The 25,813-nt window shown below is 39.4% G+C and overlaps 1 protein-coding gene across 6 annotated transcripts in view; it reads left to right on the top strand.

The window, feature by feature from the left end:
* The first annotated feature begins 3,845 nt into the window (after positions 1 to 3,845).
* Positions 3,846 to 25,813, top strand: part of LOC134541600 (microtubule-associated protein Jupiter) — a 92,122-nt gene continuing 70,154 nt past the window's right edge. For 4 of the 6 annotated variants that reach the window (XM_063385144.1, XM_063385145.1, XM_063385146.1 and 1 more), the window contains exon 1: positions 3,846 to 4,007. In XM_063385144.1, the coding sequence (XP_063241214.1) occupies positions 3,861 to 4,007 (147 nt within the window). In that variant the 5' untranslated portion in view covers positions 3,846 to 3,860. The remainder of the gene's footprint in view (positions 4,008 to 25,813) is intronic. The other 2 variants (XM_063385149.1, XM_063385150.1) reach the window with 2 other exon arrangements.

Here is a 25,813-nt window from a genome sequence, read left to right on the forward strand (position 1 = left end):
GTTCCGAGCTATTTACAGAGACGTTTTAGCTGTTGCAAAAGCGGAGAACAGGTGGATTCAGACTTCAGGCTTATTTAGACACGTTAAAGTCTACCTGCGTTAACATACGATCCAAGGAGTTCAGGTGGTATGGAATAACTCAGTGTGCACTGACTGTTCTCAAGGCGTCAGTGCAGTGTACAGCTGAAATTAAATTTTAACCTACGCACATTATTTGGTGCGGTATTTAGGCTGCCAAAAAAGTTTCAAAAATGGCTGCATTGATGCACGAGCGCAACTTTTTTGTCTGAAAAAAAAAATCCTCCAGCTACACTTCTAAATACACCACTGCTATTGCTGGATTTTTTTATACAAATCATCAAACCAATTTTTTTGTTTTTTCACTAGCTGGTCTTGTATCAAACGGAAAGTTGTATGCTTTACGTATTAATTTACGGCATTCAGCTCAGTGTAAAAACGTTAGTTAACCATCTTTTAAAAATTTATAAGTTTATCTACAATATAGTATAAGCAAGGTAGAATACACTGGCTTAGTTTAACATCCAGATCTGAATAAAGTTTCTTATTTTTTGTTCACAGAAGTTTAGACTTTGTTCTACATTGGAGTGGCTGTTTTCCCTAATTTTAGTTTCTTGTGCTGCTTCACTCCCGTGGCTGATATTGTGTTTTGAAGCGGATACCAATTGAAATTCTAAGAATGAATCTTTCACCACATCTTTTGTTTTCACCGAACAATGATTCGTCTCTTTTTTTTATACGTCCCAGAAAAAATTCATCTTCAGTTAGAAATAAATTTTTACGCTGGTATAAGAATCGCAAACTTTCACAATGCAATATGACCTGGTTAAAAATAATAAATACTAACCTAATATTTTCAGGTTGTTCGGCAGAGTAACAATTTGATAAAATGTTTGGTCCAAAATCATCGATATTTTCGCACGTGAAGAAAGCAGATAGCTTTGTCGGTTGAAGTTCTGTTAGTTGGTATTCGTCAATTCCTTGCGTCTGTTGTGCATTAGAACTTACCTCGGGTTTTATTTCTCAAATCACTACCAAAATCAAAATCAACATATTTATAAAATTAAATATATAAAAACAATGTTATAAATAAATTTTTAAAACCATGCTATGCAACAAATTCTATTTTCACCTATTGTTAACGGTTTTTATAAGATATTTATTTAGCCTCTTCAAGCTCACATACTTAGTATTTCTGCGAAACACAACCGTTATTTTCCTAACTAAATTAACTAATTCCTTACCGAATGATAAAAATATCACCATAAACTTTAAATGTGATAAATAATTTATCTGGTTCATAAGAATTTCGCAAGTTTGACACAAGTAACTAATGATATTTGTTTATCAGTACAATTATTCCCTGGCTGACTAGGTACGCTGATCTAATAGGGGTGCTGCAGTACGTAGGTTTTAAATGTAACCTAAAAATTAGCCATCCAGCTCGATTGTTTAAATATTCGTATTTGAAATAAAAAGTAGTATTAAAATATAATTATAAATCACTCATTTCCATGGCTGTAATTGATAGTGTACTACTTATGTAGATATCTTCAGGCTCAGAATTAGCAACCTTATTTACAATGGCTGTTGATGCTGCAGCAACAACTTTCTTCAGTCTCTGCAATTTTCTATAGATAAATTTTTAAATTGAATTTTAAAAACATCAATTTCTACTTAGTTTCATACTGGCAATTTTTTTCAGGGGATGGTTTACAAATAAATTAACATAACTTGCACACGAGTCTAAGCCTGGTTAGTCTTGAAGTCAAAGTTACAAATACCACTGCACTGAGGGGGAATCAAATTTGTAATCGGAACGAACAAGAAAAATTGCACCACTTCGCTATAGTGGTCTCGAAAAAAAATTGACATTATTTCATGCAAAATTATTTTATACGTTTTGCTAAGTTTACTTTCTCACTAACAAATACGAGTAATTATTATTTTTTTTTGCCTATTTTTATTATACGCTATTAATGCAGTTGCTCTTTTTCTTTCGTGGTTCACCAAGCTTCAAGCGACGTCTCGTTTTCTCCTGTTCAATTGGTTTTTCTTCCATTTGTAGTTCAATGCATTGTTAAGTAATTTATTTCATTAGAAATTTTCTATTGTAAGCTTAAAGATATTTTAAGGAAACAACGTTTTGGGGTCAAACGAATATATTTAAAGAATATCGTCGATCTAGTTATCAAACATCGTAACTCCCTGCTTTGGATAGGAAGTGAGAATTCCTTTCAGTCACAATGGTATCGTTTACGTGGCGTTATCTTCCTCTCCACGCGCGCACGCACGCACGCACGCACAAGTAATCTGCCTCCCCTCCGAGTCCGTGTTCCCCCACCACTCTCTGACAGCCCTGGGTCTTTGGCTGGATCCGTCGAGCTGCAGCAAGAGACGCAGACGGTTGGAAATATACCAAAATTTTCATAAACGGCGCATAGGAAATCTCTGAATTTAAAACAATGACTATAGGTTTTTATTACACCAATGTCTTCAGAATAAATTATCTTTCTGTCTGTAAGCTTTCTTTCATTCATTCTCCCAAACAGCACAACAATGACTCAAAGTTGGACATTTGATGATTTTTTATTCATATTTAGAAACTCAAAAAACAAAATTAAAACCTATATCCACAATTGTTGTAGTTTCTTCTCGTGGGTGAAAAATTTTCAAATTCGTAGTTTTCATAAATAGTGTGTTATCATAATCCAAAAAGTAGTGTGTTCGCTAACCTTTAATTCTACTAGGGAGGCCCCTTAAAGCTGTAAGAGTGCAGCTGAGTGGCTCACAAGAGTAGGAAATATTTGTAAGTGTTGATTTATTTCAATTTGCGACTTGTAAATATACCAGTCAGAACCTAAGAAGTTTATTTAAAACTCGTGCGTTCAATTGCAACTAGTGTGGTACTCGCATGCTGGTGTGTGCGACCTTCGGCCCGGGCTCGCATGCCGGGACATCCGCGAGGGGCGCGGGCCGGGAGACGCCGCGAAAGGCGCCGCCTGCCGCTGGAACCGGCTGGACCGAAGGAGACCTCTTTCTGCCCACTTCTGTCGCGACCCACGTGCCGCTGGGTGTGATGTCATCCGCTAGGGTCCCGCTGCTGTGTGCATTTCGACCAGCAGCTGGCTTATCTCGCACTCGCGGAGCTTCTTGCGCCGACAACTACGTAGCAGAAATGTAGTAAATGAGTGTTGAAACGGTTTTGCAATGTTTGGCATGGTTTTGAAGTCCGAAAGTCACCAAGTGGGCGCACCTGAAAGGCTAAGGGACCGGTCGCGGTGCATATGAACCTCGTTCTGCTGCTGAGATCTCTGGGGGGGGGGGGGGGGTGAGCTGTCGGCGCGTGGGCGCCCCAAGGTTGTCGCCGTCGTCCCACGGCGGTGCTGCGAGCCGTCCTTGCTGCGCGGCCTAGCGGCCTAACTGTAGCCCGCCTCCGACGATCACCTTTTGTCATGGTTCGGGTCTCGTGGGACGGGCGGTCCTTGCTGCAGCCAGTGCTTTTCCACTCATTGTCGACTCTCTTCTGCGCGTGACGAGAGCGTACGGGAGGAAAAGGCAGCATTCCCGTGCTTCCGCGACCTAGAGTAGACGAGGCTCCGTACCGCACCACGTTCTGGCATGCTCCCTCGATGATGGTGGGAGTGTAGGGAACTACGTCGGGACCTTTTGGAGCACGTAACATAGTCACTGCGCGTCTATCCGGCAGTGAGGCTGTCCTTTCGAGTTGATGTGATCGTCGTTGGCCCAGGGCAGCTACATGAGCGCGGGCCTTGGGAGCCACGGTCGGAGCGCCCTCAGCAGCCGGAACGTGCCCCAGATGCGTGCCCGTGCTGCCCTACATGGCCGCGGGCCTGCCCACACGACACCTCCCCTCCCTGCCGGCGGTCCCTCGCAGCGGCGCCCCTTGGCCCGTGGACCGGCCAGTCCTGCTGTGGGTCCCGTCCGAAGAGCACCGTGAGTCTGCGGGTCTTTGTGAGCGCCTGCAGGTATTCCCGCCGCCACCTTCCGCGTCGTCCCGACCACACGCACGCGGTCAGCTGGGTAGCTCGATGGTTATAACAGGCGCGACCGTGATCTACTCGTGATTACGAGTCACCTTAACCACGGGGCGAAATTAGAAATAAGATAATCGCGCGTTCAAATGTGCTCTATTCATGGTGGAACGATTATGTGCACTAGTGTTCGGCCATGTTTCTTTTTGCGACAGGGCTTGGTGGGTTGAAACGTGATGCTAGCTTACATATGACATGCTTGTGTGCGCATGAGTAAAGAGGATGAACTGAAATATTGCTGTTCTTACCGTCGACGTAATCAGTCTTTCACTTTATTTAAAACTTGCGTAAAGGTTTTTTATATATATACCGGAGCCATTCAAATTACCAGTATTTATCTTGGATTGTGATACTACTACTTGGGTTTTTTTGTTTTCCTTGCGCGACCTTCGTGCGTTTTTTTTTACTCCGCGCGAATTTGCTAGTTATTACTCATTTATAGTGACACTATTACTGAATATGTTGACAAATTATTATAAAATATCGTAAATTATTAACAAATACGGATATTGAAAGAGAGAGAAAATGTTAATTTGTAGATTAGTTTTTCTTGGAAAAGATGGTGTAAATAGTACAATTTATTTTGACTTACAACTTTATTCTTCTGATGCTGACATCTAAATATCATTAGTTATGTAAACAGTCTGGTCACTTAAATATCTATATCTGAAACAACTTCCAGATATTTTTATGTATAACATTTTAGCTCTTGGTACACGGAATTTGGTGGGAGTAATTTCGTAAATGGGACGTAAGTGAAGGGACGGAGATGCGTAACAACCACGGTGCTGCCATCTGTGGCGGATGACACGATTCAAGGTTCAAAAAGACAAAGGGAAACTTTATAGTACTAAATGTTAAATTAATTTTAACACGATGGGCAGTATTTAAATAAAATTCCTTGTCGGAAAGCAGGTGTATAGCTGGGGTTTAGTTTTTTTTTTTTTTTTTTCAATTTTTTTTCCCCCGCTTTTTTTGATAGAAACTTCCCGTTGGCTTGTGATGTTGCAGTGGTTTTATTTGAAGTTGATGGTGCTTCTCACAGGAGTACTGGTCTGAGTGATATGCCGATTACAGTGCTCACATCCCGGAAGTCGACGTGAAATTAAGGCTTTGTTGAATTTTCTCCAGATGTTTTTTCTTTCAAATTTTCGTCTTTTAGTTTAGAATCACCATGCATTCGTGGACGACGAATTTCTCTAGAAATCCCATTTCCGCCGGAGCCTTACTATTTCCACCCATTGTCTCGTTTTATTGGTTATGGGTCGGAAGGCAACGTAAACCCGCGTCACTGTTAGTGTCGCCATTTTGAAAGCAATGCAGCGCTTTCTGTTCTCGGTCAGGTTCGTTGGAGGAGGAAATGGGGGAGGGGAGGGGGTAATAATAGATGATACGAACATATTCTCAAAAGTATTGCGGTTGTGAGGCAGAAGGATTCCATGACAGCGTATTTAACTACGCGGTTACTTAATTATCTACTGAGAAGTAGATTGTTTCAATGTTTTGTGATGTGGGGGGGGGGGGGGATATAAACACTCAAGCATCCAGTGTCAGTTTTAAATTAATTGTTCGTGGTTATAATTTATTTTTCTTGAAAATAAATGGATAGTTTGTATTTTTAATACTGACTAGCTAATCACATTAATCTTTCTTAGAAAATAATTATTTTATTTCATGTGTGGGGAAAAAATCCAACATAAGGTAAATGAATTGTGTATTAAATGAAGTCGTCTTTAGATTAATTTATGTTTATAAAGTTTTCGGAGGAAGGATCTGATATATTCAATATAGTGGTTATTTCAAGTCTTGACGCATTCTAACTGAATGTTGACAGTGACGATGGCGTTTATTAGAGAGGATTACCCGGGTAAATTTGGCAGTCGCTTCGACGCGGCGCGGTGGGAGTGTCTTGATTGGCCACTTGAGAGGCACATATTCGTGACCTCGATGCGTTTGAACAAGGTCATATTTAACGTTTGCATTTAAATTCATGGCATTGTGCTGTGATGAGATTCTAATGACGTATTGTTACGCTTTGACGCGTGTTGTAACAAATCTACTTTAGAGTAATAACGTAGCTAATCTACGCGTGAAATTAGATTTTTTTATTTAGTAGATGAACCATTCATGGTAGTTAATGGTTTGTAGCCTTGTTCTACCAGTTATTTTTAGTCAAGTATATTATTACGGGTCTTTAAAAAAGTACTCTTAAAATTTACGTTCAAATATATTTTGAAACATACTCAGCGCAAGCGTTTAGTAGGTTTTGTACTTCATTAAATAATGCGTAATTTTTATATCTTCCGTATTTTTTAAAGTAAATTTCATAAATATTTTATGTACATTAAAGTTCTTCAAATATTCCAGAAGTGTCCAAAATATTTCTAGAATATATAGGTACTCCAAAATCTACCTAGGCTGTGCCGAAAGGAATTATTTTTTTGCTGTTATAGTTCGGCTCATCAAAAATTGTTTCAGCCAATAGTTAAAGATAATGTTAAGAATTTTCACAATAAATTATAATGGATTTGGTAGTATACCTAATAAAAAGTTACGTTTTTTTCTTTCAACCTTTGTTATTTCCACCCCTTGCAGTAATTGTTGATTACATAACAATTTACTTAGAAAAAAGCTTTCGACCAAGTTAAGAAATTCAAAATAAATAAAAACGGATTCAATATTTTTCGTGTTACGAAAGTTAATTTATATTTTTTGTTCCAAACCCTTGTTTTTCAACCCCTTGCAGTAATGATTCGTATTACCAAAATTGTTTCAGGCCAGAGTTTGATCGTTTTTAGAAGATTCATAATCTATTGTTACATATTCTAAAGGCTACCTAATAAGGGAGTTGTGAATTTTTTTGTTCTTTTACCCCTTTTTATTCCATACTTTGCAACAGTGGCTGTTGTAACAAAAAATGTTTGGGTCAAAAATTATTTTTGTCCTTCATCCCTTGTTTTTTTTTTTTTTTTCACCCCTTGCTATAATGGTTGGTCGTATAAAAATTATTTCGGATGAAAGTTGTAGATATATTCTAAGGTTTTATATTAAATAAGAACGGATTTTATAGTATACATAGTATGTAAATGATAAATGTATATAATTCCCCCCCTCCCCTTGTTACTGCCTTGCTGCAATGGATTGTTTTATCAAAAATTAATTCAGACAAAAGTATTAGACAAAAAAGGACGTTATACAAACAATTCGAACGGATTCTTTTTTTTTTTTTCATTCGTTTTTCCACCTCTTGCAGTGATGATTGATCTTATCAGAAATATATCTAGACAAAAGATTTTAGTAATACTCCTAGGAGTTATAATACGTCCATATGGATGTGATTTGTATAATTATGGAAGTTACAGCGATTTTTCTGTTTTTCAAAAAAAAACAACTCAATTTCTATCCCTTTGGTGGAATTTTTCCCATTAACTAACTCGACATAGATTTTCCATTACTATATTCTATGTATCGGTTTGGAGGTGATTCGTGCAAAATTACAGCAGTATTGTTTCCATAAATTTGTGATTATTTATATATATAAACTTTTGATTTTAAGATGGGTTTGGGTTCTGTAGACCATAAAACTATAAACTATGTAAAAAAAAATTCTTTAAGTCGTACCATGGTAACGGTACAATAGATATTATTTCTTCGGAATCTACCTAACAATACGTAACATTCGTAATTTTTACCATACATCTATCACGGAATGGGTTATGTCAGGTTTAAAAGAACTAGAAGATAATCTAATGTCTTAACACAACATACGATACATATACCTTGAAACCTTTTTGCTAATAACGAGCACAATAAGTTTTGAAGTTGGTTCGGAGTCCATCATACATAATTTAGATGTATCATCCTATATCGCAAATTAAAAATATATATTGAGCAAATTGAGCAGAAGTGTATTTATGAACTAGTTTGAAAGAATTATTGCCAGTTTTAACTGAAATGAAAGCACGTTTGCCGTTTGCTGTGTGTCGGGGCCGAATATACCTCGACAACTACTGCAGTGCTTTGCAAAGGACGACTTCCAATGTAGCTCGCACTTCCTGGCAACACTCGCGCCTCGCGATGTCCGGAAATTAGCTTCTCATCTGCTCGCTCGCGGCGAGGGGGTGGGACTGCAGGGTGTTGGTCGGAGGTCATGCGCGGCAAATTGTGTGTGTGTGTTGGTGGAGGCGAAATACGTCATCGCCTCCAAGCGTAAGGCTCTAAAATGGGCGCGGTCTCCCCGTCGTGCAGTGAACAACTATAGGACTGAGTGATGGTCCTAAGATTTCAATAAAGTTAAGAGGCAGTGCAAGATTTGGCACAGCAGTTCTCATACGTACAAATTATATTCTTAACATATTTGTTTTGGAGAAGAAATAAATAATAAGACAGAACTCGGTTTAAAGTGGAAGTTTTTTTAAGTGTAAATCTGAACACTTGACTGCCAAGTGTGCTCAGAAATTAGGCTCGAGTAGGGTTTATCTAACCCACGTCGCCTCGCCACATCCACGTTAGTTGTCAAGGTCACCAAAGACACTAGGGGGGAAACGCAACTATACGAATGACGGAAGTAATTAATTACGTTCAAATTTGTTGGCAAATCATATGTTTTCAGTCCTTTTAGAGTTACTATATAAAAAAAGGAAGGTATCGAGGGTGAGTCATTACCTAACGGGTGATGTATTTCGAGACAAGAGGGCTTGAAAGTTGTGGTCGCCCGTAAGGGTAGTATCCCAAGATGTTCGGGTAAGTTAGCGAATAAGCACTGGTACATAACCGCAACGTAACTCTGCTGTATTCCAGAACGGGTCCAACCGAATTCCATTAAGGGAACAGATGGGCAGTAGTTTCAACCACGCATTCTAGCGGAAGTTCCGCATCCACCTACATAAATAAAAAAAGTTCTGCAAAAATCTTTGAGGTAGCAGCACCATCGCACAAAAAATGAAACCTAAATACCTATCTCATATTAATCGAGAACACTTCTCAGTCCAAACTCTGGCCGTAAAACAGCCTGCACACTGTAGCTTGGCACGACAGTGGCTCGCTCCTCCGCCAGTCTGTCCGCGCTAACCGCAGTCCTCGACGACTACCTACCACTCACTCATGCCGCGCCGTCTAGGACTGTCGCTGCTGTCGTCCCGACTCCTACCGAAGAGGCTCTCGAGACACACTCGCGGGTCACCCTCGCTGGTATCGCTACAACAGAGACTCTTCCTCGGCGGCCAGGCCTTCAGCCGTCGAACAGTCGCCCCGATGCCGCCGGTAAGTAGGGACTCTCTCCCCTACACTACTGCTCGCGTGCCCTGAGCTGGGGCCCAGGCGTGGAAGCGCCCAGAAGCCACGTGTAAAGAGCCCCTGGTCAGGCGTGGAAACACCCGCAGACACCGCGTTTGACGTCGCTAGTGTCCCTGATCGTGGCACGCCTCGCCCATCCCTCCTCCCCCCCACCCCCCGAGGCGACCACCCCAGAATTATCCAGACCTCTCTGCGCCCAGGCCGTCTTTCATCCCTCCAGACTGGCCGGGCTCCGTGCCACGCTAATGGCCGGGCAACACACGCACCTCCCTCGCTGGTGGGAAGGGGGGGGGGGGGGGGTCCGTGGTCTCCCGAACTTCGCGGCTGCCGGTAGCCAGCCTAACAATATTGTCAGTTGAATACTTGCTCCTCCGGACACGAGACCCGCCGGAGCAAGCGTTGCCATTAGTTTAAACGCTACCCGGTCATGCAGGACGCAACCGGTTTAATGGGTTCACTATCAATTTACGTTTCTAAGAAACGGTGGTCAATTTGTAGAGGCTTAATGTAATTTTTTTATGGTAATTGCCTTTTAAAATAGCTATTTGTTGCTAGACGTATCCCAAGGACGTTAATACCATCAAGCAATTAAATTTATGTTTATTTTTACTCTAATTTTTATGTATAAGAGATACGAATGCAAGCTTACGTTAGAAAATGTTGTACAGCATAGTTCTGCATGAACTCGGTTGTACATCTACATATTCTACGCGTATTTGTGTCAATTCGTACAGATTATTAAAAAAAGATATTGCACGTATAAACGTTTAAAAAGTTAACTTTTTTATTTGAAGGTTTTAGTTTTCGTACCTTTTTTTTAGAACCGTTTACTTATAAACAGGTAAGAAATGTTCTGGATGTTTTCAAATGTTAACTACCCTGGAGGGATCGGCGGTAGTTGAGTGGTCAGACCACTCTTCTCCTACTGCAGTGACCTGGGCTGTGACTTCCGGCGGGACCAAACCGGGAATATCCGCAAGTGGGAGACGTGGCAGTCCTTATCGGGTTCCCCCTCACGCCCCCAAAACCTGGCCTCGTTGCTACCCCGTCTATGTGCTGTTACGCCCTTCTACTGTGGCACGAAACAACTTTAATCGCCGCCAGGTGCGACCGAAGAAAGTTGCCCCAGCAGTCTCCCGGAGCGACGCTTGTCTGGAGAGGCTTGGTGGACGCCGGTCCCGAGGCGTCTCAGGGTCAGGCCCCAGTTCGTCCCTGCCTTTACCTCACATAACTGAACTGTCTCTATTGTCATCATGGAGGTATTAATATAAGGAGTGAATGACTGTTCTCAAGTTGAAGTCCACTGGTTAGCAATTTGATAGCAAATCAATAGTAACTATATAAAGGCTAATATTCTAGGAATTTGTTTAATAACTCGAAATAAACCCCTTGGGAACAATTGTAAAAATTCCATCTTTTAATGAGTATTATTAACTGACTTAACAACACATTTGCAAAGAATGAGTGGTTAGCGTCATAATTTAAAAAAAAAAAAAAATATTTGCTGATAAGAAAGAGGGTGAGGGTCGTTCTCACTTTTGACGTATTATTATTAATTTGGTAAATATTTTACTTGTTCAACCTCCATGAACAGGCTTAATTCCCGCGCATTCTGCGGACATCAGGGCGTCAAGTGGACGGAGGCCACTCGCTATGCAATAGCCAGCCGCCGAGTTAACTCATTTCCCCCAGCGTCTTTTATTATTACTATTATTGATATTGTCAAGTTACTTCTCTGGACGACCATAGACAACTGGAAGCTCGGACAGTAACGAACATGCGCAGTCCCTTTTAAACGCGCCTCATAGCTGGCCTGACGAAGTCCTCGTGTAGCGAACTGTTTATCAATTAAAGAAATGGAAGTGCTTTTCAGTGTAAAGTTTATTTCTTTTTAAAAAAAAATTACTGTATAACGTGTAGATTTTAAATAACTCTTCGCTATTTAAGTCAAACGTAATGTGCAATATCTCCCGCGTTTCACAATTTGCTGTAATCTAATGCTAATAATAAAACTTTTTTTTTTTTTTAAGTTTTTTCAGTGCTGGTAGTGGCGTGGCATGTATCCACTTATTTTATATCCACGTCGATATAATGGTGTTAGATTCATCGAGCTGAATTACACCAGTCATCTATCCATGTGTTTTTATATTTTTACCAAGCGAGGTTTGTCCCGTTCCGCTAACGAATTTCTGTTACTTCAACATGATCTGAAAGTCCAAAATGATTTTTTTTTTTCAATAATGTGCTCGTTAGGAACGTATGTGTACATGCACTATTCAATAACATTGAGTTAGTAATAGACTAATAGGCTGTAACCAATTGAAGGGTACCTGCCTCGAGTGATTTTGGAAAACAAATCTGGGTGCCAGTCCATTTTTATCATTGCGCCACATACGCTCGGTAGATTTTTAAAATAAAATTATGAAGTCTACTGAATACATTTAATGTCATAGATTTTATTATGAAGGTATATAATATATATTTGGTTGCACATGGACATTTTGTGCGTGATCGTAAGGCAGTCCGTAGAAACTTTTTTTAAGTGAAGTGTTTTAAACATGAGCTAATTTAATGAGCATTTTTCGTTACTTCACTAAGTGTGTTCAAATACGTCCCATTTTCGCTTATAGGAACACTTCAAATCTACCTGTGAGAAGTTACAGCCCGAACTGCGTGTAGTCAACGCAAACACTGAAATTGGCATTGCGGCAATTTGCCAGCTATTCAAAAAAAGTAGTTCCACGTCTTAGTATTATTTAAAATGTAACGTTAAGAATGTTTGTTTCATGAAATGTGTGTGTATATATAATGGGATCTAGAAATATTTACTGTTTTATTTGTAACAATTTGACATTTTAATATTATGACACGTGCTTAAAGTTACTAGGTCTATAGTAGTATTAAAATGTTCTATGTGATGAATGGATATTTAAGGTGGATTAGTGGATTTTATCCACGGTTTTCCAAAGTTAAATTGAAGGTGAACGATCTGTGCATGCATGTTAATGTACAAACATGTTGGCCTTGCTCATTTAATGCACAACTGAAACTGTTTTGTGTGTAAGGCCGTGTCTGCGGTCCCATTGCTCATGTGTAAGCTCATCCTGCTTATGTTCACTACGACACGAAGTTTGTAAGGTTTGTGTTACTGGTGTCTAATATTTTAGTACATAGTTTCAGTTGCCTGTAGATAATATAGCTGTTATTTCGTGACACAGATTCTTGCCGTTATTTGGTCACATGAACAAACTTTTGTCTTCCTGTTGCTTTGTACACGCGACTGGACTAAGTTTACAAAGCAACACGTATTCAGGAAGCGAGTAAAGGAAACAAACATTAATTTTAGTTCCTAACAAAATATCACGAAACGGACAAAGAAATGCTTGGAAGAGCGCAATAGCTTTACACTAAGCAGAATAGAGGGTACATTTTGGAGGACCAAAACGTTACTGTAAAACTAGCTGTTTGATTACTCGTGTAAACCACGTGCACATTACAGGAACAATATTACTTATCCCAAACGTATTACTAATGACTAGCTCGAGATATTTTACGCAATCTGCAAATAACATTGTGTGAATTAAATGTATTACAGTATTTGTATGTTACAGATTCGGATACTTGTTATTGCATTGCAGTATGCAACGTAAACTCGGGCAACGGAGACAATGTAATATTTTTTTCTTATTGGTTACTGAATTTTTACCCATTTATTATGTTGTTAGTTCCTATTTTAGTAAATATATCCTGATGTAATTTTATTCTTTATGAAATCTACAGATGGAAATTGAACTCTTTACGCTTTAATTTATTGAATGTGTTTGACATTCTTCTAGTGATGTATAAAATCTCATGAATTTCGTTTCAATAAAAGTTAAATAGGTTGGTAAAAATATATTAGCGGGTAATTTTCATTAAGTTCTTTGCTGAATAATGTAAGTCATTGCTAACCCTATGATACTCCGCAGAATGTTTGGTTTGATATCCTTGTTTGACAGTCGAGTCGGTGAAGCTAAATAATTATTCTAGTTCCTGTTATGGTGTATTGATTGGCGAGTGTATTAAATATAACAAATGTTTTTTTATTTATAGCTGTGGTTGAATTAATGTTAATCCTTTGTCTCCTGTGTCCTGAAATGTCAAGATTATCTCTCAGCAATAACTCAGCGAGGTAATTTGCAGTGTTTTCCATAACTTGATTTGTTTTCTTACGCATCTAGTTTTCAACCATTACACTTTTGATAGCTATAGTTGAATTAAACGCATTTGTAGAGGCAGTTTTTGTAAGGTTTGAAAAGATTTCAGATTAGTACGAATGCACTCTAGCGAAGTGGATGGGTTGCATAATAACTCTACGTAATACAGCAAGCTGTTTTGCTCCTAACAACTTCAGGAGCAAACTATGCTAAAAATATCTTGCTGTGTCGTGAAGTTTCTCCGTTTATTGGAGGGTTGTACAGTGCCGCGCGCAAGACGTCAACGACGACATTACGATGTGTGTGATAAAAGGGGGGGGGGGGGGAGTGTTTTTCCCGCAGTCTGGCACCCTCCCAGCGGCGGCAGTCCGCAGAGGCGCGACTGCAGACTCCGTGAGGCATGCGCAAATCCTCGCGCGCCGTCCCCGCCCCTCTTTTACACTATTCCTCCTCCTCCTGCCCACCCCCTTCCCCCCCGGGGTTCTGGGTGAGAACTCGCAGCTCTTAAGGAGTATCAAACTTTCAGCGAACAGAGCTTTTAGATAGTCTGTATGTCAGTACACTGCAATGCATGATAGTTGTGTGATGTAATGAATCCGTAATGGGTTTCTTTTAGCGTAGGGACCCTTTGTTAACTAAAATGTATTTTATAAATACCTCCGAGAAGGCGTGGCAATTAATTTAGTGTGTAGCAAAGGTTACTTCACGTCTGATAAATATGCTCGGATGTGTCCTACGCTTCTTTCCTACGAATCAATTGCGGGAACATATAAATATTGACAGTGATATTTTCGCATTCTCTTCGGTATATTTGCAAAGAACGAAACGCATTCAATGTTCAGCGATGTACTATCGACAGGTGTATTTAATATATAATTTTGATTACTTACGGTATGATGTAAGCATACATTAACACAGTTATGAGTTTGATACGTATGAGGGCCTATTTTCATTTTAAGTTTTCTTTCAAAATAAAACAGGCTACACAGTGTTACAAGTCATTTCCACGAACAGAATGCACGCATTGTATAGCTTGATATGAAATTAAGGAAGCGACTTCCACGTCGTATTCCTGTACTAATTTCGTTGTTTCTCAGATAGTCTGTAAATGTTTCTGACTTCAGTCGTGGTTATATTTGATGCTCCTTAAAAATCTTGGTAACAAGGTGCACAGGGCTGTAAATATGGAACTGAAATATTCTGAGAATCATTGAAAAGTGACAAGAATGTTTAAGTTTGAAGTGGTTTGAGCAGTTTGATCTGCAGTAGTATCGTATGCGAGTGTCTGGGAGCGAACCGCAACCCTGCTCACGAACTAGACGCCTTGGCCTACACCGGTTCGCCGAGGGCCCTACAAATCACGCTGTGAGACTGAAGCGACGGCGCCCTGTCAGGGATGTGAACCCCGGCCGCTGAGGGCGTGGCCCCCGGAGACAAAGGCCGGACGGGGGCTCCTCCCCTGCCATTGTAGGCCCCGTCCCCCGGCGTTGTTTGAGGCCGTGCTGGCGTGCTCTCGTCATCGGGACCGCGTGTGCTCCACATATTTTGTCTGACGTAACTTTACTCAAATTCCACGCTTCTCAAAAGATGTGCTAGTGGTGCCTACTTCCCAAATGTGTTTTGCAAAGCAACTTGAATTTTTTTTACGAACACTGAACATCACATAAAGTTGTTCACAAACTGTTACACCTAAGTGGCAGAAGGATATGCGTACCATTAGTAGTAGTACTCCTTTGTGAACTGTTGAATTTGAGATAGGTCACAGAAGGCACTCTACACATCCCGTGTTAGCTGCGGTGTCTGAGGATTAAAAGAGCGGGACGTTACTGTGACTTTCCAGAGACGACTGTTCAAGCTAGCTCATTAAATTTCTGTAGTGAAACAATTGAACCCGGAACTTTCCGTTTGATCCTACCAAGCGGTTGAATGAGTACGCTTTGAATGTGCCACCCAACAGCTCTAATGAACATAAACACACAGCACTGAGAAGGCATACTGAGCCAAGAAGAGTTGCATGTGGAAGGGTGACCAGTACATTTCTAAGTCGGAAACTCGCGAATGAAATGCAATACCCTTTAAATCAGTATATTTCTGTGCAGTTAATTTATAGCTTTTAACTTACAGAATTAGGATAAAATGTTTTATTACGTAATATAACTATATAAATTTATAAATGAATAAAATATAATTTTTAATAGTGCACATTAGAGGTGAAAATGAGTTCTATAATTACTTATGCTAAAATTCATTTTGGCTGTAAAGTATATAGAGAAGATAATCACAAATATTTAAATGACACTGGCATTTAAATAATCATACCTAAACTGTCCCAATTCTAGCCAGATCTACTGACGCGGACACTGGACACGTATACACGCCAGCGAGCAGTTATAAGGCTGGTTCCAACGCCAACGTGCACACCAACTTATTCCAGTAATTTTTTTCTTTGCAGAGTTTTTGGTCGACTTGATCTGCAAACTAAATTTATATCGGAGCGATTTATTGCTTTTGTGATTTGATGGCACTATGTAGAATGTTGTACATACGGGGACGAATTTAGATTGCAATTATATCCTATCGTGAAAATTAAAATTATCGCTGGAATACACACATACAAAAAAGAAGAAATCAGAAATAAATTTGAAACCACAAAATCTTTCTAGAGAATAAGTTAAATTTTCATGTATTATAAATATATTGTTACGCGGACTCCTACATGACGATGCTGGCCAACTAGCTCGCGCGCCTGCCTGCGGATTGTGCGTGATGCAAGTGAAGCCTATCCCTCCATTATCGCTACACGCCTAATCCCATTAGCAGCGGCGCCTCGCTACCCCGTTTCTCCTTACCCAGCGCTTTCCCATTGAGCCCGGGGAATTCCCTGCGGCTCTCGAGGGTTCGACATATTACCAGAGTCCCGTCTGAGTGAAGTGACGTAACTAGGCTGCTGATTTTCTCGGAGCTTCGGATGTTAAGTTGAAGATTCTGATGACGCGTAACTCGGGAGGGCTAAAATACCTTTTCAGGGCAGGACTTTGCAGGTATTTAACTGGGAGACTGACATACGAGGGCAGTGAAGTGAAGAGGGCGAGTGACCTCGTGGTGAGCTATAGCGGACTTCGTGTGCGAAGATTGGTGCATCGGGGATCGAGGCATGAGAATGTAATATGTTCGGCGGACGAGTGAGTAGTGAGGCAGTGTGTTGAGACAGGTGCGTGGTAAGACACTACCATTAGAGCTACTGTTGAGCCCAGCTCCAGTGGGGAAAGTGAATTTTAATTTATGGGCACACAGTTAAATTCTCAATTTAACGAATAGTGTAAATGGTGTCTGATGAATAAAACTGCAATTAATTAATTGGTAAATCCTTTACAGACCTGTTTTTTCTCACTAGTAACAGTATTTAAGATAAAAATACCGAGCGGTTTAATTATTTTAAATTGAACGAAGTTCCGCAACCACTGCGAATTTTTTGCTGTAGCAAAAGTATTTCATTTAAATTATTGGGGGTTGTAACACGCTGCAATAATACGGAAAATAAAGGTGTTAAATCCAAATTGTTTCAATGAAGTAATTTTTTAGAGCGACAAAATTCGCAGTGGTTGTAGAATTTATATAAATTAAATATCCAGATTTAAGTGTCCTATATTTTATCATAAAAAAAGGTTCAACTTCAAGTCACTATACCAGCTTTGGGAAGCACTTAAGAGTTAAGACCAAACGTCGTATAGATAGATGTTTTCGACTTTTTTTGTGATGAACCTGCAATCTGTTTATCGGTCGAATTCAGACAAATCCTGTATATCTGGGTTTTGTTTGACTTCTGTGTTAAAGAACCTTTTAAAATCATAGCAGCCAAAAATAGTTTATTTTCTGTTTATATTGTATTCGGAAAATACGCTTCGAAAATGCATAACCATACAGTAAGGATAAAATAAAAAAAACTTTTGGGCCAGTAAAGCAATACAGGAGACTTGCAGTTAAATTCAACCCAACGACGCCGATTGGAATGAGTAGGTAGCAGATGTCTCGGAGTGGGAAACCTGAGTGTCGCTGTCCGCAGCGGTCGTCGCCGGCGGAGTCAGGGGTGTGCGAGACGCGCTCTGTCCGGGCCGCGCCACAAAGACAGGAAGCGGGGCCCTTGTACGCCATTGTCTGTAGCGCCTGCCTCTTGCCTCGCCCTGTCACGTCCTCACGTCACCAAAACAGTGGCTCCACGCGGGTTGCCTTTATTGCGGTGGGCTGCGAACCACCGGTCAGCGGTCTCGTTGCCCGTGATGCTGGCGGGTGGGGTCGCCACGGGGACGCATCACAACGCCGAACGTACAATAACGCCGAATGTCAAATTGACTACAACTCCGACAGCTAGAAAACTGCTGTCTACCACAACGCCGAATTACCACAACGCCGAAAAATGTCATTGCTGGACTGCTACAAAGGTTAGGTTAGCACACAAATTCATTCAGTTGTTTTCATTTTGCTCCTCTCCTGTGCCCCCCCCCCCCCTTCCCGAAGCAACATTTTTCGGCGTTACTCTATTTCGGCGTTGTGATACACAGCAGTTTTCTAGCTGTCGGCGTTGCGGTCAATTTGGCATTCTGCGTTATGGTATTCGGCGTTGTGGTAACGACCCGGTCGCGACTTGCTGCTCCTGCGAGGAAGAGGGTAACCACGTCATCTAGAACGTCTCAAACTTTGCTCATTAAAAAAAAAGGCAGTCCTCTGCGGTTTACCATAAAATAAGCTGAGGAAGCGTAGGCGACGATCTCACTACTAGCCAATACAATTTTTAATATGAATTTGCAATTATTAAATACTATAAATATTTATCTTGTTTGCAAAGTTTTAAATGTTTTTGTGCATGAAGAAAATACTCTTAAATAATCTAAATACCTACAATAATGGCTGTAGTTTTGGCCGTGCCTGCAAAAGCGAACGAGTGCTATCATTTTCTGGTTACCGGAAGTTTTTCCCTATTTACTGCAACTAGATTAGGGCCTACTGTGTGCGGATGTTATAAATTTAAAATTCAAAACTTTGTGCCACACCTCGAAGATATGTAGTAATTCACGAAAGTGTAAACGAAAAAGCTTTTTTGCTAAATAGTAAGTCAAAAAATCAAAATGAGAAAAACAAAAACCAAACGTAACATTTTATGTAACTAAATTTTTTTATCGATATAAAGAATTACAAGAGATTTTGGAAAGTGCTGTAGGCGTTCAGTTTTTTTTTGAGGTGCTCATGATCTGAATGATGTAAGAAATTTTCGGGGTGAGAAACAAAGGTTCTGTGTTTGCATACTGTTTTCTTCATGCCGAAATTAACATGCTAGTGGTGTATCTCCATTTATTAGTTTCGCACATAACCGTACAATCTTACAGGAACTAATTTTACCAACATAAAATTTCTTACTGTATTTTTAAAGGGGAAAGCATCAATAAGTCTTCATATCTGCAAGGTAATGATACTCTGTGGCAGCATTTGAAAATCCTGGGCTATAGCCTGACCTCTGCTTCCCTGACATCACTCAATTTATGAGCACTTGGTTATAAATAAAAGGTTCTGATCCCTCTGCTCGACTGCTTTTATTCAAAATCGTGCATCAGAAATAGTTCTAGTTGATGTTCAAATGAACAATTTTGCATGTTCACACATTAAATGTAGCATTTTCTTAGGCCTAGTGACCCGAACAAATGCGCCGGTCATGCGAAGCAGTTAAATTGCTAACGTAGTCTCCGCATACGAAAGTAAACAAATATCTCTTAGTAAAGCTAACTTAATTGTTTACATTATAGGGAGAATTACTAGACTTGATAAGCCGCCACATTCGCCATTTGTAGGTAAAACAACCCATTCTAGGCATGTTGTAACGGTTAGAAGTAATTATTTTTGGAGGTGGATTTTAAAACTGCTCTAATAAGCGTTGACGTGTTTTTTTTTATCGTAACATTGAAGTTAGTGTGAGTGGCACGTGACCTTGTACCGGGAAGGATGTCTGCAAGGTCGATGTACACGCTGCACTCGAATTTAAAAAAAAACTTTAAAATGAAACTGGTTTGAGAATTGGAAGGTGTGGTTTAGTTATAAGTTTTAAGATTGGTTAAGATTGATTGGTGAAAGACAAGCATGCTCTTATTGAAGTGAAATGTGGTCTTTCGGCAATAGCAATCAGACTGAAGGATCTTTAAAACAGAAGAAAGGCTTCTTTCTTTAATTACAGAAGGCGCCAAATTATTTAAATTAAAGTGTGAAGTCATCATTACAGGACAAAGTGTTTTGCTATTTTGGGCAAAGGACATAGTTCTTAAACTTCAGTACAGTGCAGTGTAAAATACTCTGACTATTGATTCATGTGAGAAAAATTCTGTTATTGAAAACTTCTGATGTAAACATTATTCCTCAACTTTGTAATTACTTTTGTTGGTAAAGAACTACTATACTTTAGACCTACTATGTGTCAGTAATTGTTTTTCTACGTAACTTAAATCAAACTAACATCCCACTTATAAACACAAATGTTTAAGGAGTGGAAAAATAAATTTTTCTGAAATTATTATCTCTATACATATTTTATTTGTGTACAATGAGAAGAAACTCCATCCGTATTATATTTTCGGGGCGCCTCTGCAAAACGCATGTCACTTAAGGTTTTAGGTTTATTAACAAATGAATTGAAAAATTAACGTTAGATATATCTCCAGATAGCTAGTTAAGACTTTTAGGAATATGTCTTTATATTTTAATTGCCAGAAAAAATATATATTCAACTTTTCAACAGTGTAGCCTAAATTTATACTGGACTGATAATTTTCGTTAAATTGTTTCAACATCGAGTACTGTGGTTATCAACACAGCTCTGTTCTCCAATTATTATAATTGTTAGTCATAATAATTACCGCTGGACGACGTACTTTTAACTAATTTTGACTAATTTTTAAGTTCTCAATTTATCTTATACAATATATTAATTCACCATTAAGCTATACATATAAATTACTACGTACGTTTCTCAAGTTAAATTTGGTGTATAGAAAACAGACGCGAATTAAATTAAATGTTAGTGATATTTGAATTTTTAACTTTTAAATTAAGAAATAATTAACAAAACATGTTTAATGTAAATATTTGCTTTTTTTGTTATTAATAAAGCAATATAATTATTTTCATATTAAATGTGACATTACTAGTCATCGGTTGAGAATTATAATAATTTATCCTCTTTGCCTTTGCCAAAATTATTAAAAAAATATTTCTCTACAGATGAAAAAATAATCATTTTACACTGCCTACAAATAATAGCGACTATATGAGTAAATTACGCCCGAATTTCTAATACAGTTTGATGAAATAATTATTTTTCTTTATGAAGAGTTTTGTTTGGGATGTGTACACATGTTGGTTGTTTGAGACAATACTAGGAGGTTCGTGGGAGTGCAGCAGCCCACACCGCGGCTCGGCGGACGGTCGCTGCCTGCTGCCTCTGTGATGTGAGGAATCGTGGTGCGAGGGGGAAGCCTGTACAATTGGCAACACTCACTCAGCAGGTCTATTCCAGCAGGGGGAGGCTTTTAAACACGCGCTTTACGCAGGATATTGGAGCGATATATCCTACCCTCTATAAAGTCTTCTCACTACCGACCGCTTCCTACGGCCAACCCAGTCTTTATGCAGACCAGCTGAACGGTGGGGGATGTAGAGTTCGACACCCTCCACAATAATATGTCATCAAAATTAAAAATTAACGTTTGGGAAAGTGACGATTTTTGGGGGTTGAGTCGTCCCCTTAAGTAGCGAAAAACCCGAAACGCCTGCAGTGATTCGTGGGCGCTCGCTTAACTAAACATCTGAGAAGCGTCGCTGCTGGCCCCCTGTTGAAAGGGACACGCCACGTTGGGCACAATCGAGTGTCGTGCCGAGAGTCCTGCACCGTGCGTCGCGCTGAGTCAGCCCTCGTGTCTGTCCGCCTGCCTCTCTCTTTCTCTCTCTCTCTGTCTCTCTCTCTCTCTCTCTCTCTCTCTGTCTGTCTGTCTGTCTCTCTCTCTCTGTCTGTCTCTCTCTCTGTCTCTCTCTCTCTCTCTCTGTCTGTCTCTCTCTCTCTGTCTCTCTCTCTGTCTCGCCGCAGCACCGTGTCGCTCATCAGTGATGAGTGAGAGCCAAGTGAATATTCCCTTCCCCCCCCCCCCCCCCCCGCCATTCTTTCAGCGTCACGTAAATGCCTTAAAGTTAAGAAATCAAGCTTTTTTTCCAGGTAACTGATGCGTTTTATTTCTAGGCATATTTTCTGTTAGCGAATGCGTTAAATTTTATGTTATAGTGAATATCAGAAAATTCCCACCTGACAGCTCAAAAACCACCAGTTCAGGACGTTGGACTTGTGCTCTCCTTCAATCCCGACATTCTACATTCCTAACAATAGGATAAAACTGTAACATTTTAAATTTTGTTGCTGCGATTTGTGTAGCTTGTCTGGATTGTTCTGGGGCAATTCAGTTAAGACATCGCGCAAAGTTAGCAGCCATTAAAACGGTAGAAATTGCCCACCTCTGCAGAGTCATGGAATTTGTCCTAGGAGTCAATGAACCCTCTCTTTCTGTATAGGTCGGTGATCTGTAGTGGATGGCGCGGAGCTTGCAGGGTCCACTGCCGCTCTGTTTGGAAGAGGTGTCTGGTGACCATTTGAGAGAAACAGCCCTGTCTCCGCTTGCCTCGAACCCCCTTTCTTTCCTGGCTTTCTCGTTACACGGTCCGACGACAGTCGATTCAATTAGCGCCTGACGGTATGCGGCCGGTGCGGCGGTGCCCGAGGGAACTCCAGGAAGCTGCGGCGATACGGTGGCGGTGAATTCCGAAATTTTCCGCTCGGCCCGCTGGAGGATCGCAGACTCGAGGCATCCAGAGCGTGAACCTTTTTCATCAGCTGTGCTTGCATCCACGTAGCTCTAGCCTTTTTAAATTTTCCATCCTAGCCAATAATTTCTACACAGCTGTACGCGGAACCTATAGCGATCGATGAGAAATTGTGGTAAGGTATATGTGGGGAAAGGGGGAAGTGTTCCCCACGTTAGTTAAAAAAATTCGAAACCTATAGAGGATGTTCGGAATTATGACGTCACTTCCGTCTTATAATTTCGTAATTATTATCCAAAATATCTGCAAAATCTTTGAAATTTATGAAATCAATATTTAGTACAATTTTAATAAAAATGCAATTACTTGAAGACTTGCGAGGTAATGGGTTTGATTCCAGCCAGAGCGATTTAATACAATATTAATAAAAAATTCCTGAAAAATAGAAAAGGTTATAAAAATTTATTAAAATACTGAAATGAAAACGGCACTTATGTCATACAGTTTGGGGTCCTTTGTTCGATTCTCTGCTAATGCACTTTTGAAAATTAACAGCAACTTTCCAAATTTCCACTAAATAGACTTACTAATACCAAGACACACATTTACTCTCTTCCAATGGAATGTTATGGGAGTTATCTTGGATTCCGCCATCTTGGATCCAACATCTTGTTTACATCCGCTAGTATGTGCACCCACTATCTTGGTTTATTTTTTACCTGCTACGAGTGCATTAGTATTGATTACCACATCGTAGTGACATCCAGTATCTTGTTGACTATTTAGGCCGTCATATTGAAAATCTGTCATTCACTGAGATATTTGGGAAAAATTCCAAAAAAATACCTAAACAAATTCCATAATATATTTATGTATTCGTTAACACTGGGTTCCAGGTACAATTTAAAAAAAAAATTCAATATCACATGGATTAGCTGGAGGTGTTGAAATAAATATTATTTTTATGTGGGATGTGTGATGGTCTTTCACGATTGTAAATGTAGGACTTCACTAGACCTCAAGGGGAAAGGAAATCGTCTTGCATGATAGTGTTTATCTGCTTTTAAAGGCATAGTAATCGACAGAGTAATCAATTATTTGGTTTGAATTCTACCAGATGAAAATTATTATTTTTAATTTTACAGGCAAATAAATTAAACAAAACACAATAAAATTACATGTCTCATAAAAATACAACTACAACACTTGCATATGCCTTGGGGTAGGCGGGCGGGATGGAGGCAGGAGAGCCTAGTCAACTAGGTCACGGACGGTTCTGACTTGAAAATTCATAAATATCCCTTAATCTCTTATGTTAAAATCTTTAAAGAGCTTTTCTCGCTTCATAGGGCCCACTGAGGCGAGATTTTAGGATGTTGGAGAGGGCACCTACCTGTTTTTACTCTTTAACTCTTCAATCTAAATTAGTGAGCCTCTTCCCTTGTGACTGTATTTTTGGTCCTTGGTAAAATCATTTGGTTGCAGTGCTATAAATCCTTTGGTCGAAGATATATCGTGAAAAAACATCGCAAGATCTGTACAACCAAGCTGAGGAATGATTACGAGGACGAGTCTACTGCACCAAGGAAGTGGAATTAAGTCAAAATATTAGACTGCTATTATCTAGAAGAATGTGAAAATGTTGATGCGTTCAACACTATCCCAGATCTCGCTAATGATTTTTAATTGAAAGCTAATGAACAAAGAACAACTTCATGGGAAATGTAAGAATATTTATACAAATTTGTAGTCGTCTCAGCAAAATTGAGAAAAGTATTGAAGCTAAAATATATTATATTGTGCAAGCTTATGATGGTCACTGGGGCGATGACGATTCTAATGACTTAAAGGATGGTGTTAAAATATGACTTCTTAAAAATAATAATAAACTTGCAGGGAAAATACCGTATTAGAAGAGATTGTTTACATGTCATGGGATGATCCTAACATCGGATAAAAATTACATATTTACAATATGGTGACCGTAACGAAAATTGTAATGCTAGGTAGTGGAGAGTTCGATGGCAGTAAAACAAAATGGCGGATTTCAAAATGTCAATTCAAAGGGACAAAAAACCAAACGGTGTTTAAAAAATGACCGCCGGAGTCAAGGTCATCCAAGATGGCTTCTGTGACGTTAAAAGTCGTCTGTTATTGACCTCCTCATTCCGACTCCTATGCTCGGGCCGGTCAAGCTATACTACCAACTTACTGCATGGACATTCATTGTTTAACTACACACAAGACTATTTTATAACATTTAAATTAAAATTTATTCAAGGCATTATCAAGTAAAAACAGGAGTAAATAAAGTTAAAATGTCGTAGAGAAATATGTTAGCTGTTCGAGAGTAAGATAACTTGTTACTTTTTAAGCTATGTTAATGTACTATGAAAGAAAAACATAAAAAAATAATTCTAATTCTGAACCAATTTTTTTCCCTCCAACATTATTAATCGAACGACATATTTCTAAAATATGAGCAAAAAACTTGCATTTTACTACAATATCAGGTTAATCCTCGTGCAACGTTTGTTAATCGTTTAGGATTCAACCCATATATTCGGCACTCGTATTTATTTATTTTAAACGTGACTGGGTTATAATTCCATTCTTAAGTCTTCCAGCCTGGAAGTTTTTCAAGAAAGTTTCACTCCCGGTCCTTCAATTGAATTCTGATTTGAAGACACCAAACGTAGTAATTTGCGTTCCTAACCCCTTCCCATTTCAACAGGGGGCTAAAATATATCCACGCTGCAAGCTGGTTGGTAATCATCAGTACGTCGAGACAATTGCATGGGTGGGGCCTAACTTCCACCCTATCCACCGAAGTTTGTGATGAAAGCCAGTGCTAGTGATTTACTCTTTATCTTAGTACTTTTTGTGTGAAATTATGTACTTAGTTTGGTTGCTATAATCGATATCCTATTTGGATCGTCGATAACTTGTGTTTCTCAAATAATTCTACTTTCAGGTTTAGGGCGCGGTTACACGGGACCCTGAACTACTTCAGGTGAACATGTTTAAGTAAACACGTTTACAAACGCGAAAGTGTACGGTTACACTGTAGTTGCTGAAAAGTGTGTTTAGCTCTAATACCGATTGTCTACTGTCAACGAATGACTGTGTTGTTGATCTCTATTTTGTAATTGTATCCAGAAAACGCGTGATATTCTCACTTGTTTATACAGCATTATCAGCACAAATGGAATGTGTTTTATATTGCTCAATATTTTTTTTTTACAAATCGGGAATTCAAACAACATGCACAGTAAAATTTTTAAACTTATTTATTATTATTTTTTGAGCGAGAGTACCTATCTCAGTTTTCAGAAAATTAGGATCTATTTATATATATATAATAATTATCTATTGATTTTTTTTTGTTGCATTCGGTAAAAT

Source organism: Bacillus rossius (assembly GCF_032445375.1).
Source record: "Bacillus rossius redtenbacheri isolate Brsri chromosome 4 unlocalized genomic scaffold, Brsri_v3 Brsri_v3_scf4_1, whole genome shotgun sequence".
Taxonomy (NCBI): Eukaryota; Metazoa; Arthropoda; class Insecta; order Phasmatodea; family Bacillidae; genus Bacillus; species Bacillus rossius.